The 18,713-nt window shown below is 46.8% G+C and overlaps 1 protein-coding gene across 2 annotated transcripts in view; it reads left to right on the top strand.

The window, feature by feature from the left end:
- LOC110490780 (staphylococcal nuclease domain-containing protein 1) overlaps positions 1–18,713 on the top strand; it is a 374,611-nt gene that overhangs the window by 27,353 nt on the left and 328,545 nt on the right. For both annotated transcript variants that reach the window (XM_036944950.2, XM_090200893.1), the window contains exons 10-11: positions 3,411–3,515; positions 17,555–17,656. In XM_036944950.2, coding sequence (XP_036800845.1) covers positions 3,411–3,515; positions 17,555–17,656 — 207 coding nt within the window. The remainder of the gene's footprint in view (positions 1–3,410; positions 3,516–17,554; positions 17,657–18,713) is intronic.

Below are 18,713 nucleotides of genomic sequence, written 5' to 3'. Positions count from 1 at the left end.
TGCTCTGCTGTGTAGCTCCAGTATGTGGTGCTGTAGACTGACTTTATTCATAGTGATGTAGGCAGAAACAGTGGCAGTGATAGCCATGGAGAAATGAATGATTTTAAAGGGTTTCAGTCATTTGGAAGTGGTTTGGCTTTTTGAAGTCTGACAAAGAGCAAAACAATGTTCGGTGAAAATTGTGCCGTAGACAGGTGGCTACGAAGTCCCGTAATACGACAAACCTTTTTCAACATCTGAAGCAAAATCACTCTTTGGAACATGCAGGGAGTTTGAGTTTGCAGCACGGTGTTGATAAACGCCCCTCTAGCACCAGCCAATCTAGGGATGTTTGAGTTTGCAGCACGGTGTTGATAAACGCCCCTCCTAGCACCAGCCAATCTAGGGATGTTTGAGTTTGCAGCACGGTGTTGATAAACGCCCCTCTAGCACCAGCCAATCTAGGGATGTTTGAGTTTGCAGCACGGTGTTGATAAACGCCCCTCTAGCACCAGCCAATCTAGGGATGTTTGAGTTTGCAGCACGGTGTTGATAAACGCCCCTCTAGCACCAGCCAATCTAGGGATGTTTGAGTTTGCAGCACGGTGTTGATAAACGCCCCTCTAGCACCAGCCAATCTAGGGATGTTTGAGTTTGCAGCACGGTGTTGATAAACGCCCCTCTAGCACCAGCCAATCTAGGGATGTTTGCCCGAAGCAGTCAACACTGACAGCGTTTATGCCCTACAAGCAAATATCGAAAAGACAGACATCACAAATGCTATTATGCATTGCATTGCTAAGGATATGCTACCAATTAGCACAGTCAAAAAGGAAGGTTTCAAGAGGCTTATCAATTTAATTGACCCCAGGTACGTGCTCCCTGGCCACAAACGTGGAACAATTTTGCTTAAAGTATCATTTTGTGTAGCTCACATAATGAAAACAAATGTAACCTTTATTTAACTAGGCAAGTCAGTTAAGAACAACTTCTTATTTACAATTACAACCCACTGTTCCCCGGTAGGCCAACTGCTTTGTTCAGGGGTAGAATGACAGATTTTTACCTTGTCAGCTCAGGGATTCCATCTAGCAACCTTTCGGTTATTGGCCCAACGCTCTAACCACTAGGCTACCTGCTGGTTACTGGCCCAATGCTCTAACCACTAGGCTACCTGCTGGTTACTGGCCCAACGCTCTAACCACTAGGCTACCTGCTGGTTACTGGCCCAACGCTCTAACCACTAGGCTACCTGCTGGTTACTGGCCCAATGCTCTAACCACTAGGCTACCTGCTGGTTACTGGCCCAACGCTCTAACCACTAGGCTACCTGCTGGTTACTGGCCCAACGCTCTAACCACTAGGCTACCTGCTGGTTACTGGCCCAACGCTCTAACCACTAAGCTACCTGCCGCCCCTACGCTCTAACCACTAGGCTACCTGCCGCCCCTACGCTCTAACCACTAGGCTACCTGCCGCCCCTACGCTCTAACCACTAGGCTACCTGCCGCCCCTACGCTCTAACCACTAGGCTACCTGCCGCCCCTACGCTCTAACCACTAGGCTACCTGCCGCCCCTATGCTCTAACCACTAGGCTACCTGCCGCCCCTACGCTCTAACCACTAGGCTACCTGCCGCCCCTACGCTCTAACCACTAGGCTACCTGCCGCCCCTACGCTCTAACCACTAGGCTACCTGCCGCCCCTACGCTCTAACCACTAGGCTACCTGCCGCCCCTACGCTCTTAACCTGCCCAGTGGTTTGTTCAGGCATTAGGCATTCTTGAGTCTGAAGCAGATATGCACCTTTTTAAACATTATTTGATTAATATCGTGATAATTATGGATATCGAATGGAAAAAATATAGCGATATCGTGATAATTGATTTGCCATGTCGCCCAGCCCTAATATCTACCTCAATTACCATGTTCCTCAGCATGTTGACTCAGTACTGTTACTCTGTGTATAGAGCCATGTTACTGTTACTCTGTGTATAGAGCCAAGTTACTGTTACTCTGTGTATAGAGCCACGTTACTGTTACTCTGTGTATAGAGCCACGTTACTGTTACTCTGTGTATAGAGCCACGTTACTGTTACTCTGTGTATAGAGCCACGTTACTGTTACTCTGTGTATAGAGCCACGTTACTGTTACTCTGTGTATAGAGCCACGTTACTGTTACTCTGTGTATAGAGCCAAGTTACTGTTACTCTGTGTATAGAGCCACGTTACTGTTACTCTGTGTATAGAGCCACGTTACTGTTACTCAGCATGTTGACTCAGTACTGTTACTCTGTGTATAGAGCCACGTTACTGTTACTCTGTGTATAGAGCCACGTTACTGTTACTCTGTGTATAGAGCCACGTTACTGTTACTCTGTGTATAGAGCCACGTTACTGTTACTCTGTGTATAGAGCCACGTTACTGTTACTCTGTGTATAGAGCCACGTTACTGTTACTCTGTGTATAGAGCCAAGTTACTGTTACTCTGTGTATAGAGCCACGTTACTGTTACTCTGTGTATAGAGCCACGTTACTGTTACTCTGTGTATAGAGCCACGTTACTGTTACTCTGTGTATAGAGCCACGTTACTGTTACTCTGTGTATAGAGCCACGTTACTGTTACTCTGTGTATAGAGCCAAGTTACTGTTACTCTGTGTATAGAGCCAAGTTACTGTTACTCTGTGTATAGAGCCACGTTACTGTTACTCTGTGTATAGAGCCACGTTACTGTTACTCTGTGTATAGAGCCACGTTACTGTTACTCTGTGTATAGAGCCAAGTTACTGTTACTCTGTGTATAGAGCCACGTTACTGTTACTCTGTGTATAGAGCCACGTTACTGTTACTCTGTGTATAGAGCCACGTTACTGTTACTCTGTGTATAGAGCCACGTTACTGTTACTCTGTGTATAGAGCCACGTCACTGTTACTCTGTGTATAGAGCCAAGTTACTGTTACTCTGTATTTATTATAATTTTTTACACATTTGACTTTTTCTATTTCTGTTTTCTGTGTCTATTGTTGGGAAGGGCCCGTAGCTAAGCATTTCACTGTTGGTCTACACCTTGTTGTTTACGAAGCATGTGATGAATACCATTTGAATTGTTTGTTGTCGGACTAAAGCCTTCGCTCTCTCTGTGCTCTGCTCTGTTTAAACTAGGCTCAGTTCAGCTCAGCCCACAGAGCCAATTCTCTTGAAAGCAGCTGTCCTCTCTGTCCTCCAAATGGAGCCGCGATGCCTTCCTCACTAACCTCTCTCCCTCTCTCTCTCCACTCTCTCCTCCCTCCCCACTCTATCCCACCATCTCTGTGCCCCTTCCCTTCTTTCTCCCACAATATTTCTCCCCATTCTCTCTCACCCCTCCCTTTCTACATCCCTCTCACCCTCCCCTTCTCTCTCTCTCCTTTTCTCCCTCTCTCCCAGGTGATGCAGGTCGTCAATGCGGACGCCGTCGTGGTCAAGCTTAACTCTGGCGAGTACAAGACCATCCACTTGTCCAGCATCCGACCCCCCAGGATCGAGGGCGAGGTACGCACCCCCCCGTCGCTATATCTTTGTGTTGTGTGTTGGTGTCTTGTCCTTGGCTTGGCCACCCTGACACAGAGGATCATTACCAGCTCCATAGGGGCGCCTGCTGTCAGAGCCACTGTTTGGAAAGCGTTGATGTGGGCCCTTTCCCTCTCCCAGTCTTCTTTGAAAAGGCATTCCTTGTCTGTCTCTCGGTCTCTTCTCTCTGTCTGTCTGTCTGTCTGTCTTTCTCTCTCTCTCCCACCCACCTCTGTGTGTTTGATTGCTGCAGAGAAGTGGGCTGATCCATCCTTTCCCTTACTCACAGCTCGCCGCGTGCACACAATGAGAGACAAAATACACACACTGTCATTCACCTCTCATGTACTCCCAGTCACCACTGTAAGACAAGCATGCACACTCACTGTCACCAGGCACGCATACTTAACCGGTCACTACTCTGTCACACTCATGGTATCAGAACACAACTTTCAGTCTGTTCCCTTCTTGTACTCAACAAACACACAGCCCTACCACATCCACGCCTGTATATCTCCACTCCTCCATTTGTGTTTCCTCCCATCTAAGCCCTGCTAGAGTCCTAATCAGATTTGTCTCTCTCTGGTCGGGTATAAATTGAAAAGAGAGAGCTGGACAGAAATAGTTTTTTAATGGAGCTCTTAATGATGGAAGAAGAACAGTAGCTAAATTTAGTCATGTGGCCATCGCCAGAACAACCACACTGGAATTAGCTGGCGACCCCTGACCCCGTCTGCTATTGGCCCCATGATGATGATTCGGCACTCAGTGTAACTGGTAATTAAAAATAAAAAACGTTTTATTTAACTAGGCAAGTCGGTTAAGAACAAATTCTTATTTACAACGACAGCCTACCCCGGCTAACCCCGGCCGACGCTGGGCCAATTGTGCGCCACCCTATGGGATTCATAATCACGGCCAGATGTGATGCAGCCTGGATACGAACCAGGGACTGTAGTGACGCCTCTTGCACTGAGATGCAGTGCCTTAGACCGCTGCGCCTCTCAGGAGCCCGGGTTGCCCCTTATTTCCTCCCTGAGGCTGGGCTTTGTCTGAAATGGCACCCTGTTCCCTATATAGTGACTGCATGGTACCCCCTTACCACTGATACCAGGCCAGTTTACCATCCCCTCTAATGTGGGTTGGGTAATCTGATCCTAGATCAGTGTTGAGGACCGGAAACAACTTCTACCATGACTATGATTGCGTGATGGTTCAGCTCTAACCGAGACTGAGGAGACTGAGGAGACTGAGGAGGCATTTCCTGTTTCCCTTTGTCCTACCTGTATTGTTCCTAGTAGTACATTCAGTATGCCAGCCTTCTCTTCCACTGTCCTTCAGCCTGCGTCAATAGGGAGTCGTTGGTATTGGAGAGGAGCAGTTAGCAGAAGAATCCTACTTCTATGGCCTCGAGTCCTGAGAGCAAAGTTGAGTACCTCTTGTGGGCAGTAACAGGCTTTTTGTTTCTGACGCAAGCCAGTTCAATTTGGACTATTATCTCATAGCTCTTTGTGGCTGGAAGGCAAAGAAGAGTGACATACAAAAGAAAGCCTCATTGGTGAATTATTGTACTGTATTTAATGGTGCTGACAATAACTATTAGTCACCAATGTGCTGACTGATGTATCTAAAACGAATGAATGAAAAATGTCTGCAGTCTCCTAAATGACTGAGATGTTAATGCGTTGCTGTAAGTGTTGGGTGTTCTGAGTGGGCTGGAATCCCTGTGAGGACAGAACGTTGTTTCCTACCAAGAGTGGCTCAATATCTTCTCATAGGCAGTTCATTACGTAGGATACACCTCATTGTACAACGGGGCCAGTGTGATTGCAGGCTTTTGTTCTAGCCAAGCAGCAACACAGCAACACGTCTACTTCAACTCATCAGTCTTGATTGGTGATGAGTAGAATCGGGTGTGTTGCTGCTTGGCTGGAACGAAAGCCTGCACCCCACAAACCCTGTACTGGGTGCTCAGGTGTTTTGGACAGATACGGCTGTGGACAAGGCAGTGTAGGAGAAAATATATGCTGCAGGCCTTTTGTCTGTTGGTTTGGAATACCTTCCAATACTTACTAGTCGGCAGGTGGATTTAAAACGCTTGTTGTCTTATACCGAAATGAGCACAATACACATTAAAATGAAGTGTATTCCTGGTTAAAGCTTTTTTAATGTCTGATTTGTATCTTTATTTGTTTTTTGATAGCCTACTCAGACTGGCATAATCTCTTCTAATTTAGACTGGAAGGTATCTGAAGATCGTCATGGGGATTTCTATTCATATTGTAATGTTTAATTATTGCAGAAGGGAGAACATTAATCTGTCAGTATAGACCATGTTTAGCAGTCGGAGGCTCATAGATTTGACACTTTTTCTTCTATTACCCTTCATGCTGCATCTTCCCCTCCTCCTCACCCCCTTCCATTGTTAGTGTCTCAGATCATTAGGAGAATACTTTACTCCTCCTCTTTGTCCCTCTCCTTCTTTCCCCCTGTTCCCTTCCCTTTCACCCTTATTGCTTTCATTCTCTGTCCCCTGTCTCATTCTCTGTCCCCTGTCTCATTCTCTGTCCCCTTGTCTCATTCTCTGTCCCCTGTCTCAATTCTCTGTCCCCTGTCTCAATTCTCTGTCCCCTGTCTCAATTCTCTGTCCCCTGTCTCAATTCTCTGTCCCCTGTCTCAATTATCTCAGGCTTCATCCGTATTACTCATCCACCTGCCACTAACTCTAGCAGGCTTGTAACTGCTCGTGCATTGAGACGATGCTGAAACATCAATCCTATGGTGTGAAATAGACTTAGAATTGTCTTTATTTTATTACTTATCGTTAATGCCGTCTTTGCTGTGCTGATCAATGCACAGGTATCTTTTCCTTCCACCTCTCACTCCTACTTTACCTTGTGGCCATAGACATATAATACATCAACTCAGCAAAAAAATAAACTTCCTATTTCAGGACCCTGTCTTTCAAAGATAATTAGTAATAATCCAAATAACTACACAGGTCTTCATTGTACACTGTTTCCCATGCTTGTTCAATGAACGAGCTGATTGTCCTCGCGGTGAATTGTCCTCGCAGTGGCAGACCACGTGTAACCACACCTGCACAGGATCGGTACATCCTAACATCACACCTGCGGGACAGGTACAGGATGGCAACATCAACTGCCCGAGTTACACCAGGAATGCACAATCTCTCCATCAGTGCTCAGACTGTCTGCAATAGGCTGAGAGAGGCTGGACTGAGGGCTTGTAGGCCTGTTTTAAGGCAGGTCCTAACCAGACATCACTGCCAACAACGCATGGACCAGACAGGACTGGCAAAAAGTGATCTTCACTGACGAGTGGCGGTTTTGTCTCACCAGGGGTGATGGTCGGATTCGCGTTTATTGTCGAAGGAATGAGCGTTACACCGAGGCTTGTACTCTGGAGCAGGATCGATTTGGAGGTGGAGGGTCCGTCATGGTCTGGGGCGCTGTGTCACAGCATCATTGCCTGCAATGACAACAAGCTCAGTCCAATCTCAACGCTGTGCATTACAAGGAAGACATCCTCCTCCCTCATTCCCATATGACCCTCCAGCATGACAATGCCACCAGCCATACTGCTCCTTCTGTGCGTGTTTTCCTGCAAGGCAGGAATGTCAGTGTTCTGCCATGGCCATTGAAGAACCTGGATCACAATCCCATTGAGCATGCCTGGGACCTGTTGGATCGGAGAGTGAGGGCTAGGACCATTCCCCTCAGAAATGTCTGGGACCTGTTGGATCTGAGGGTGAGGACTAGGGCCATTCCCCCCCAGAAATGTCTGGGACCTGTTGGATCGGAGGGTGAGGACTAGAGCCATTCCATCCAGAAATGTCTGGGACCTGTTGGATCGGAGGGTGATGACTAAGGCAGTTCCCTCCAGAAATGTCTGGGACCTGTTGGATCGGAGGATGAGGACTAGGGCAGTTCCCTCTAGAAATGTCTGGGACCTGTTGGATCGGAGGGTGAGGACTAGGGCAGTTCCCTCCAGAAATGTCTGGGACCTGTTGGATCGGAGGGTGAGGACTAGGGCAGTTCCCCCCAGAAATGTCCGGGACCTTTTGGATCGGAAGGTGAGGACTAGGGCCGTTCCCCCCAGAAATGTCTGGGACCTGTTGGATCGGAGGGTGAGGTCTAGGGCCGTTCCCCCCCAGAAATGTCCGGGACCTGTTGGAACGGAGGGTGAGGACTAGGGCCGTTCCCCCCCAGAAATGTCCGGGACCTGTTGGATCGGAGGGTGAGGACTAGGGCCGTTCCCCCCAGAAATGTCTGGGAACTTGCAGGTAACCCTGGTGGAAGAGTGGGGTAACATCTAACAGCAAGAACTGGCAAAGCTGGTGCAGTCCATGAGGAGGAGATGCACTGCAGTACTTAATGCAGCTGGTGGCCACAGATACTGACTTACTTTTGATTGTGACCCCCCCCCTTTGTTCAGGGACACATTATTCCTTTTCTGTTCGTCACATGTCTGTGGAACTTGTTCAGCTTATGTCTGTTGTTGATTCTTGTTATGTTCATACAAATATTTACACATGTTAAGTTTGCTGAAAATAAATTTGATTTAATAAAATATTTAATCAGTAGTCTTCTTCAAATGAAGGAGATGATGATGTAATCTCTGCAAGAGGGAGGATATCTGATTTCATTGGTCCTCAACTCTTGGCTAGGACACTTCATTCAGGATAAATTGAGTTAGCTCTGAGGTAGCCTTTTAGTTCTGAAGGATTCTTTGGGATAAACATTTTTACCTGGCTAAAAGGCATCTGACTTTTGTAATACTGGTTATTCTAAGTTGAACTCAGAGTTGTGCAAAGTTACCTCAATAACTCCTCAAACCTGATTCATAGTATAGTGCTCAGGTAGCTCTTTGTGTGTCTGTGTTTTTCACTCTTTATCCTTTGTAGTCATTGCTTCCCTCATTGGCCAGTGTGTCTGTACAGTATGCCTTTGCTTCCTTTGTTGTGACAGGCATGTCTGCATCTCTCTTCATCCATCCACCCACTCCTCCTCCACCATCTCTTCAATCTCCCTGCCCTCTATTCTCTCCCTCTTTTTCTGTAGCTCTCTCTGTATCCCTCTCTCTCCTTTTCTGTAGTTCTCTCTCTGTAACCCCCCCTCTTTCTCCCTCTCTGGCTGTACCAGATGCGTTGACAGCATGTACTTTGTGCTCCATTGCACGGTCGTATGTTTGGGGAAGGCTGGGAGAGGGGTTAAGACCAGCATATGGAGACAAAGATGTGCTTTCACTGCTGTCTGTGGCTCTGTCTCTGTGGCTCTGTCTCTGTGGCTCTGTCTCTGTGGCTCTGTCTCTGTGGCTCTGTCTCTGTGGCTCTGTCTCTGTGGCTCTGTCTCTGTGGCTCTGTCTCTGTGGCTCTGTCTCTGTGGCTCTGTCTCTGTGGCTCTGTCTCTGTGGCTCTGTCTCTGTGGCTCTGTCTCTGTTCTATTAGCTAACCCTAGTGTTACGTAAAGGCCAAAAGCGACGCCCAGAGTAGGAAGGATACATGCATACTGACACACTACAGCATTTGTCCTTGAGAGAAAGTTGCTGGTCCAGTTGTCTGACGTGTTTCCGGGGTAACAGAAATGTCACCACGTACGTGTAGGGTGACATCTCTGCTAGCCCTGCTTTCCCTACTGCCAGATGTCTGCTAAATGCTAATCTCACTCCTGATCAGTTGCCTGATTTAGTTAGGAAGCCCACACATGTTCTCCTAAGCTGGTTGTGTCAGTAGACAGACTGGATTTGGCTTCTCATAAGTAGTCTTACGCGCACGCTCACAGCTTGTTGCTACAGTGCCTTCTGTGACCTCCCTCAGGTCCACAGTAAAAGACCGGGTACCCCCTCCCTGTCCCTCCAAGCTGAATTGGGACTTTGGGGAGTTTCCAGGGCCATTCCTGTGTGTGTGGCCGTATGGGGAGGTTCCAGGGCCTGTCCTCTGTGTGTGTGTGTGTGTGTGGTCGTATGGGGAGGTTCCAGGGCCAGTCCTGTGTGTGTGTGTGGCCGTATGGGGAGGTTCCAGGGCCTGTCCTCTGTCTGTGTGTGTGTGTGGCCGTATGGGGAGGTTCCAGGGCCAGTCCTGTGTGTGTGGCCGTATGGGGAGGTTCCAGGGCCTGTCCTCTGTCTGTGTGTGTGTGGCCGTATGGGGAGGTTCCAGGGCCAGTCCTGTGTGTGTGTGGCCATATGGGGAGGTTCCAGGGCCTGTCCTGTGTGTGTGGCCGTATGGGGAGGTTCCAGGGCCAGTCCTGTGTGTGTGTGGCCGTATGGGGAGGTTCCAGGGCCAGTCGTGTGTGTGTGTGGCCGTATGGGGAGGTCCAGGGCCAGTCCTGTGTGTGTGTGTGGCCGTATGGGGAGGTTCCAGGGCCAGTCCTGTGTGTGTGTGTGTGTGGCCGTATGGGGAGGTTCCAGGGCCAGTCCTGTGTGTGTGTGGCCATATGGGGAGGTTCCAGGGCCAGTCCTGTGTGTGTGTGGCCGTATGGGGAGGTTCCAGGGCTAGTCCTGTGTGTGTGTGTGTGGCCGTATGGGGAGGTTCCAGGGCCAGTCCTGTGTGTGTGTGGCCGTATGGGGAGGTTCCAGGGCCAGTCCTGTGTGTGTGTGGCCGTATGGGGAGGTTCCAGGGCCAGTCCTGTGTGTGTGTGGCCGTATGGGGAGGTTCTAGGGCCAGTCCTGTGTGTGTGTGGCCGTATGGGGAGGTTCCAGGGCCAGATGCGATGACCAGTGACAATCGCTGCCAAACCTTCTGCTCTTCTGCATGACCCCCCTTCCCCCCTCTCTCTTTCCCTTTCTGGTTGCTGGGACTTCCTCCAACCATGGGACATGACATGACCTTTGATTGACAGGCTGTGGGACCAATGGTGACTAGCCACAGTGAAACGTGACTTCATGTTAAGGGTACCAACCCTTTTTAGGCTTAGCTTCCTCTCTCTCCCCCCTCTGGGTGCCTCTCTGTTCTCTTTTTCACTCAACCATGTACTCTTCCCCTCTTACTTTCTCATCCCTCCCATCTGTCTCCTTCCCTCTCTCCTCTCCTCTGGTGTGGCAGTGGTGTATTTTCAGATGCGAGTTATTTTGAGCAGGCCGGGTTGGAGTCAGCTTTTTTCCCCCTCCCCCTCTCTCCAGCCAGCCTCTGCAGCAGTAGTAGGCAGCAGGACAAGCCTGGAGAAAACACAATAGTAGAGGGGGGAGATGTCAGAACAGCTCAATGAGTCACTGTTATACCCACTCCCTCCCTGTGTGTGTGTAATGGGGGCTTAACGTATAGCATAAGAGATGACGACAAACCGTTGTCTTTATGTAATGGGAACCAACACAGGAAGTGTCTCATCCTTAGGTGGAATGTATAGTTCTGACTCTTTGCTGTAGCTAGTGTGTATGTCTCATACTTATGCGGACAGAATAGCTTCCTTTCATCTCTACAGCTAAACTTTGTGTGTCATCTGCGTATAGTATCTATTTTGCCATCAAAGTGCCTGGTGTTATTTTGCAGTCTGTTTGTATTTAGTGGAAGATGTTATTTTCTGTAGTTCTTCCCCTCTGTTTTGCTCTGCTCATGCCCTCACCCCTCTTGTTCTCTCGCCATCTATCTCACTCCCTCATGCCTTCATACCCCCCCTTCCTCCCTCATGTCTCTCCATGCGTTCTCTTCATTTTGTTGTGCCTGTGGCCTCCAGCGTGGCGCACTGACCCCGTCATCTGGGGTCGTCCCACTGCACTTCCCCCGTGAATCATCTCACACCCCATTGGCTGTTTGACATTTCCCCATACGCCGGTTGGACCCCGTGCTCCTTGCCTGCGATTGGCTGAAAGTTTTTGGCCCACGCACAACCCAGCAGCTCGTATGTCATCGCCTACGATAGAGTAAGCAGAGGAGGAGGAGATGATGATGATCTCAGTGAGATTGACAGTGGAGTTAGCGGGGAGTGTGTTAGCTAGCTACGTCAATGGGTCAACCTGCGTAGCACTGTGTGATGTGGTAGTATGGAAAACATACCCAGAGGCAAGAGAAACGGGGACAGCTGCTATGACTTTAATAAGTAAAAACATCTTACCTCAGGATACTTCACACGATGACTCTTCCAGAAACAGAAAAAGTAGCACTCGGATGTTAAATAAAAACATCTTACCTCAGGATACTTCACACGATGACTCTTCCAGAAACAGAAAAAGGAGCACTCGGATTTTAAATAAAAAAATAAAAAAAGTTTGTCGTTGAAGATCGTAGAGGGTGGGGATGTTGTAGTGAGAGTGTGTCAGTGTGTCGGTGTGTGGAAGATGGATGACTGCTGCTTGAGTACCAGTCTCTTCAGCTAATCCACTTTCTATAGTCCATGTCATGTGCCAAAGATACTGGTCTCTCTGCTATCTTCAAATATAAACATTCTATCATTAATGAGTTCCAGGAGAACCCAGGAGTTGGTGTGTGTGTGTGTGTGTGTGTGTGTGTGTAAGTAAGCACAGTGCTTGTTGACATGGCTGGGGTGTGTTTGTGTTTGTGAGCTAGCGCCATGTATGTCTTGTATTAAAGCTTCAGGTACTGTGTGCTCCTCTTTCCCTCCCTCCGTCCCTCTCTCTCTACAACAGTTTCATGCTCATTTATTTAGGGAGATCTTTACACATGCAGTCAGTCTTAAATGTCGTTTCTCTAAGGCCCCCAATGTACAGTTCCATCTTCAATGTTCGTTCTCTCTCTCTACAGGCTATCCAGCGTGCCCACGCCATACACACACTGCGGCGTCTGCACGCACACAAAATGCACTCCACGCGCAGCACCTTGCAAAAGTTTTCAGGCCCTTTTGGATTTCTTCAGTTTGTGTTACAAAGTGGGATTACAACGCATTGAATTATTTTGTTTTTGTAAAATACTTTGTTTATTCGTTTAAAAGAAATGAATAAAAAGTGAACTAAAATATAGTTGTTGCTTAAATATTAAGCCTCTTTTTTTATTTTTTTTTGTCAAGGCTAAATGAGTATAGGACTACGATGTGGCTTTCTATTGAACCTTTATTAAACTAAGCAAGTCCGTTAAGAACAAATTCTTATTTACAATGCTGGCCTACCGGGGCAGAAAGACAGATTTTTACCTTGTCAGCTCGGGGATTCGATCCAGCAACCTTTCGGTTACTAGTTACTAGTCCAACGCCCTAACCCCTAGGCTACCTGCCACCCCAAAACGGGGACACACACACACACTACCGTTCAAAAGTTTTTAGAACATTTCAAGGGTTTTTCTTTTTTACTATTTTCTACATTGTAGAATAATGGCGAAGACATCAAAACTATGAAATAACACATGGAATAGTGTAGTAACCAAATAAGTGTTAAATTCTTCAAATAGCCACCCTTTGCCTTGATGACAGCTTTGCACACTCTTGGCATTCTCTCAAACAGCTTCACCAGGAATGCTTTTCAACAGTCTTGAAGGAGTTCCCACATATACTGAGCACTTGTTGGCTGTTTTTCCTTCACTCTGCTGTCTGACTCATCCCAAACAATCTCAATCTCAAAGCAAAGCTGTCATCAAGGCAAAGGGTGGCTACTTTGAAGAATCTAAAATATAAACACTTTTTTGGTTCCTGCATGATTCGATGTGTGTTATTTCATCGTTTTGAGGTCTTCACTATTATTCTACAATGTAGAAAACAGTACAAATAAAGTGAAACCCTTGAGTGAGTAGGTGTTCTAAATCTTTTGACCGGTAGTGTACATACATCTGTAAGGTCCCTCAGTCAAGTATTGAATTTCAAGCACAGATTCAACTACAAAGACCAAGGAAGCTTTTTGAAAGCCTCATAAAGAAGGGCAGTGATTGGTAGATGAGTAACAATAACAAATCAGACACTGAATATATCTCGATGCACGGTGAAGTTAGTAATTATGCTGTGGATCATGTATCAAACCACTCAGGCACCTCAAAGATGCAGTCTTTCTTCTGAGGTGCAGGTGGTGATGGAAACTGCTCAGGGATGTTACCATGAAGCCGTTGTTGATTTTGAAATGAACAAAGTTCAGTGTCTGTGATGGGAGAAAGCTGAGGATGGATCGATATTGTAATGACGCCACAATGATGAACTAAATGACAGCGTGAATAGAAGAATACAGAACAGTCAGAAACATGCTTCTTGTTTACAAAAAGTCACTGAAGTAATCCTGCAAATATACACAGCAAAGGAATATACTTTTTGGTCTAAATGCAAAGCCTTCTGTTTGGGGCAAATCCAACATATCACTGCGGAACTGCCTCATTTTCCAGCATGGTGGTGGATGTATCATGGTATGGGTATGCTTGACATCGCCAAATACTGGGGAGTTTTTCAGGATAAAAAGAAACTGAATGGAGCTAAGCAAAAGCAACATCCCTGCTTCAGTCTGCTTTACACCAGAGACTGGGAGAGGATTTCCCCATTCAGCAGGACAACAACCTAAAACACAAGGCCAAATCTACACTGGAGTTGCTTACCAAGAAAGACAGTGTATGTTCCTGAGTGGCCAAGTTACAGTTTGGACCTACATCTGCTTGGAAATCTATGGCAGGACTTGAAAATTGCTGTCTAGCCATGATCTCCAGCATCTTGACAAACCTTGAAGAATTTTGAAAATAATAATGGGCAAATATGGCACAATCCAGGTGTGGAAAAACGCTCTTATAGACTTACCCAAGAAGACTAACAGCTGTACACAATGGCAAAGGTGTATATAACATGTATATAACATAACACTCATGAAGCTGTTTTTGTTGAAGTTTTTGTATCTTAAAAAACAACCTTTTTGACAGAGTAATTTGTGTAATTGTTGGTTAAAAAAAAAAGACATCAATTTGAATCCCACTTTGTAACAATAAAATGTGAAGAAATCCATGGGGTCGGAATACTTTAACAAGGCACTGTACACACACACACGCACACATCCCCAATCCCACACTCCTCCCCCATACCAGCACATTCCACACCACATGACCCCCATCCTCAGGGTCAGTAGGTCGTGACCCCCCCTACTTGTTTTTTTTCAATCCCCTACAGCTATGCAGCTATTTACAAGCCAGCGTCATGTTTTTGTGCTAGTCATACATTTAGTCTCAACCAGGGGTCATTTATAGTGAAAGGAATTTACCCCAATAGAGTATAAGTCCCAGAGGGAATTATGTTGATATTAGTGTCACGTTGGGACTAAGTGCATCGCCATCAAATAGGACTTTCTCTACAACCTTCAGTTGTAGCATTGGATATACTGGTGGGGGAAAGGACGGGGGATCTGACTCCAAGACACTTTCACGTTGACTAGCTAGCCCATTCTATATGATTTCCTCTTTTGTGTTCAGTCAGTGAATTATGGATAACTCTTGTTTAGGGCTGCAAAATTACGGGAACTTTTTCAAGAAATTCCCTGGTTTTCCATGGTAGGAGGGAATAAGAAGGAACTCCACATTCCAGAAATCCTCTAACCAGGATTTCAGGAAACCAGGGAATTCATTCTATTTACAGTATCCGTACAGTTATATATCCAACTGGCTCAATCCTCTGAAATGCCTTTCTGTCTGTGTCGTCTTTCAAAATTGTCACTGTTAATGCAGGGAATGATGGCTTAAATGGGAATTAGAACACGTCCCCTGTTTCTCTCTGCCCTGCGTCATTTATCACAGATCGATGCCATCCTTTGAGGCCTTAAAAGTTAGCTTGAGTGTGTATTGTACAGACACGCTACCTACCATGAACATCAATAGGCCTACAGGACTGTGAAATGGGCAGAGCATTTTCTTTCATGCGCTGTAAAAGGTGGAAGCAGGATGAGTCTGACGTTAGACATCGCCAATTGTTGACCGTAGAACAGTATATTAGTTTATATGGCCGGTTTATGTGGAGCCTCAGTAGCTGGAGTCATACAAAATGCATTAGACCCATCGCATGGTAAAATATTGTGTGGTTCCTGCGGATCAATGCCGCCTATCTATTCCCGGGCCTTGTGGAATCATTTTATGGCCCTCTAAAAAAAAGAAGATAAAAGAAAAGTGATTTTGGGGCCTTTTCGTTCCATCTCTCGCTCCCAGCCACTTTTATTTGTGTGTTCCATTGCCATGGTTACTGGGACGCTGTGTCCTCACACAAGGTGACATTAGATGTGTCCTTGGGTCACATGGGCTCGTTGTGTCTGCTCTAGGGGATAGAATCTCTACACAGATATTTATAGTTTGAGATTTAGATGGATAGAGGATGTCCTCTCTTCCCCTCTCTCTTTTCCTCATCTTCCTCCTCAAATCTCTGTGTGCCTTGCTATCTGTCAGTCTTCTTTCTCTCCTCCTCTTGTTCCTCCTGATGGGTTTCACACTCCTGTAGAACAGGGGAGACGATAGGTCTGTGTCCTCTGTCTCTCTCTGTGTGTGTGTGTGTGTGTGTGTGTCTCTCGCTCTCTCTCTAATTGGCACAATACAGTACAGCTGACATTTAGGTATTTTTCCCTCCTGACTTGGATCCTTTCTTGAGCGAAACACCTCATTAACAAATGTTTGAGTGTCTTTCTGCGAGGTGAAGTAGCGTGAGTAGTCTTGACCCAAGTGTAGTTGTATCTGGGCATGGTACCATCAGCTGATAATGGGCCTTGGCAGGCACAAAATGGAGGAGTTTCAGAGAGTCCGTGAAAGCCTATTAACACCCATGTAACTGTGCACCGAGGTAAAGGTCATGTGGTAAACCTCCTTAGACACATCATGGTGGATTCAGTCCCTAGGCAGTATACCAAAGACCCTCTCATCCCAAGGTAACCGAGCTTCAATGAAAGGCCTTTGTGAAGCCCCAGCAGAAACAAAATGGAGGTCGGCGGCTCTGGGAATCAGCAGGAGGGGAGTTCCATTGGCTAGGTGTGAGATTGATTAGCTTACCTCTCAAAAGCACTGCGCTTCACTGAGCTGGAGAGAGGGGTGGTGGGGGGGAGAGTGAGGAGAGTGGGTGGCTTATTGACCCAAACATCATTACACTTTGGCCAAGGTTAACGGAAACCACATTAGGTGGTTAAGATTGTGATTTCTGCCATGGCTGGAGTCCCTCCTGTGAAGTCGGGTGCCTGGCTCACACGGTCAGGTCAACTCTTTTGAACAATGTTCTCTAATTGCTAAGGGCGCTAGGCTAGCGTAGGTAGGCACATTCAGAGGGAATCTGTTCCAAGGGAAATGGAGCGTGGGTGTGGGCACAGTTTTGTAACGCTGGTTTCTCTTTCTATAAAGTGAGGGGTGGGCTTCTCCACCCAAAGCCCATGCTCCTGTGAGAGACACTGCCCCCTGTTGCCTCTTCTCCAGAACTTTCCATATGCTCAGCTGCACAGCACACGTGTCAGCACCGATACAAGGAGAACGAGTAGAACATCCCAAAGGAGGAGAGGAAAGGGCGAGCGCCGTGTGTGTGTGTGTGTGTGTGTGTGTGTGTGGTGGAGAGATAATAATGGTCTTTATAGAATGGGCGGCAAACACAGAGCTATTGTAATCCATAGCCTTATTTCATTTTGCATTTGTGCGTGTCATTTCTTTGTGTGGGTGTGTTTGTCATTCACTGTAATTGTTGTTGTGTTCCTGTTTCTGTGTGTCTGTTCCTGATACTGAAGGAGGACAAAAAAATAATAACGCTTTTGAAAATGCAAATGGGTTCTATTTATGTTCTGTTCCTGCCTTGTGTGTATTTGCACGTGTTTGTGTGTGTGTGATGCTGTCATTCATGCCGGGGTGTTTATGATCGAGATGGAACAATGGCACCAGTCCTCATCCCATCTCCCCAGTGACAGGACTCCTGAGTGGGAACGGTAAACAACAGTGCAGTGGGGATTCAGACTGGTGGGGAAGAAAGAAGGAAAGGGAGCCGGGGCCACGGCAGAGAAACAAGAAGGATGAGAGGGGTGGCTGGAAGTCAGTGTTTGAATACGTTTTAATAACTATCTCTTTCTGTCCCCCTCTGCTTTCCCCTTCTCTCGTTCTCATCCTGTATCTCGCTGTCTCTCTCTCTCTTTCTCCTTTCTCTCTGCAGGAGAAGAACAAAGACAAAGACAAGCGTTTCCGTCCCATCTACGACATCCCCTACATGTTCGAGGCCCGCGAGTTCATGAGGAAGAAGATCATTGGCAAGAAGGTAAGAGAACCACGCCCACAAATCCCACTAACGTAGAGCTGTAGTTGACTAGATCTGCTCCAGAGGCTCTCCCTGAAGATCTAGTGTAGTCTAGATCAGTGGTTCCCATCCCTTTTCCGTTACTGTACCACCACCTGAATTTCTCTCTGCCCGGAGTACCCCTGAACTACCCCGTCATGTGCGTTTTAGTCTTCTCATGAGTCTTCTCCAGTACCCCTGTGGGAACCACTGGTCTAGATCATCAGTTTTCTTTCTTGCACGGATGTCTTGAAAAACACATACAGTGGGGCAAAAAAGCATTTAGTCAGCCACCAATTGTGCAAGTTCTCCCACTTAAAAAGATGATAGAGGCCTGTAATTTTCATCATAGGTACACTTTCAACTATGACAGACAAAATGAGAAAAGAAATACAGAAAATCACATTGTAGGATTTTTAATGAATTTATTTGCAAATTATGGTGGAAAATAAGTATTTGGTCACCTACAAACAAGCAAGATTTCTGGCTCTCACAGACCTGTAACTTCTTCTTTAAGAGGCTCCTCTGTCCTCCACTTGTTACCTATATTAATGGCACCTGTTCTACTCCAAACTCCACTATGGCCAAGACCAAAGAGCTGTCAAAGGACACCAGAAACAAAATTGTAGACCTGCACCAGGCTGGGAAGACTGAATCTGCAATAGGTAAGCAGCTTGGTTTGAAGAAATCAACTGTGGGAGCTATTATTAGGAAATGGAAGACATACAAGACCACTGATAATCTCCCTGGATCTGGGGCTCCACGCAAGATCTCACCCCATGGGGTCAAAATGATCACAAGAACGGTGAGCAAAAATCCCAGAACCACACGGGGGGACCTAGTGAATGACCTGCAGAGAACTGGGACCAAAGAAACAAAGCCTACCATCAGTAACACACTACGCCGCCAGGGACTCAAATGCTGCAGTGCCAGACGTGTCCCCCTGCTTAAGCCAGTACATGTCCAGGTCCGTCTGAAGTTTGCTAGAGAGCATTTGGATGATCCAGAAGAAGATTGGGAGAATGTCATATGGTCAGAT

The sequence above is a fragment of the Oncorhynchus mykiss genome, chromosome 15 (genome assembly GCF_057628025.1).
Source record: "Oncorhynchus mykiss isolate SJ-2025 chromosome 15, ASM5762802v1, whole genome shotgun sequence".
Taxonomy (NCBI): Eukaryota; Metazoa; Chordata; class Actinopteri; order Salmoniformes; family Salmonidae; genus Oncorhynchus; species Oncorhynchus mykiss.
This window is presented reverse-complemented; position numbering and strand designations above follow the sequence as displayed.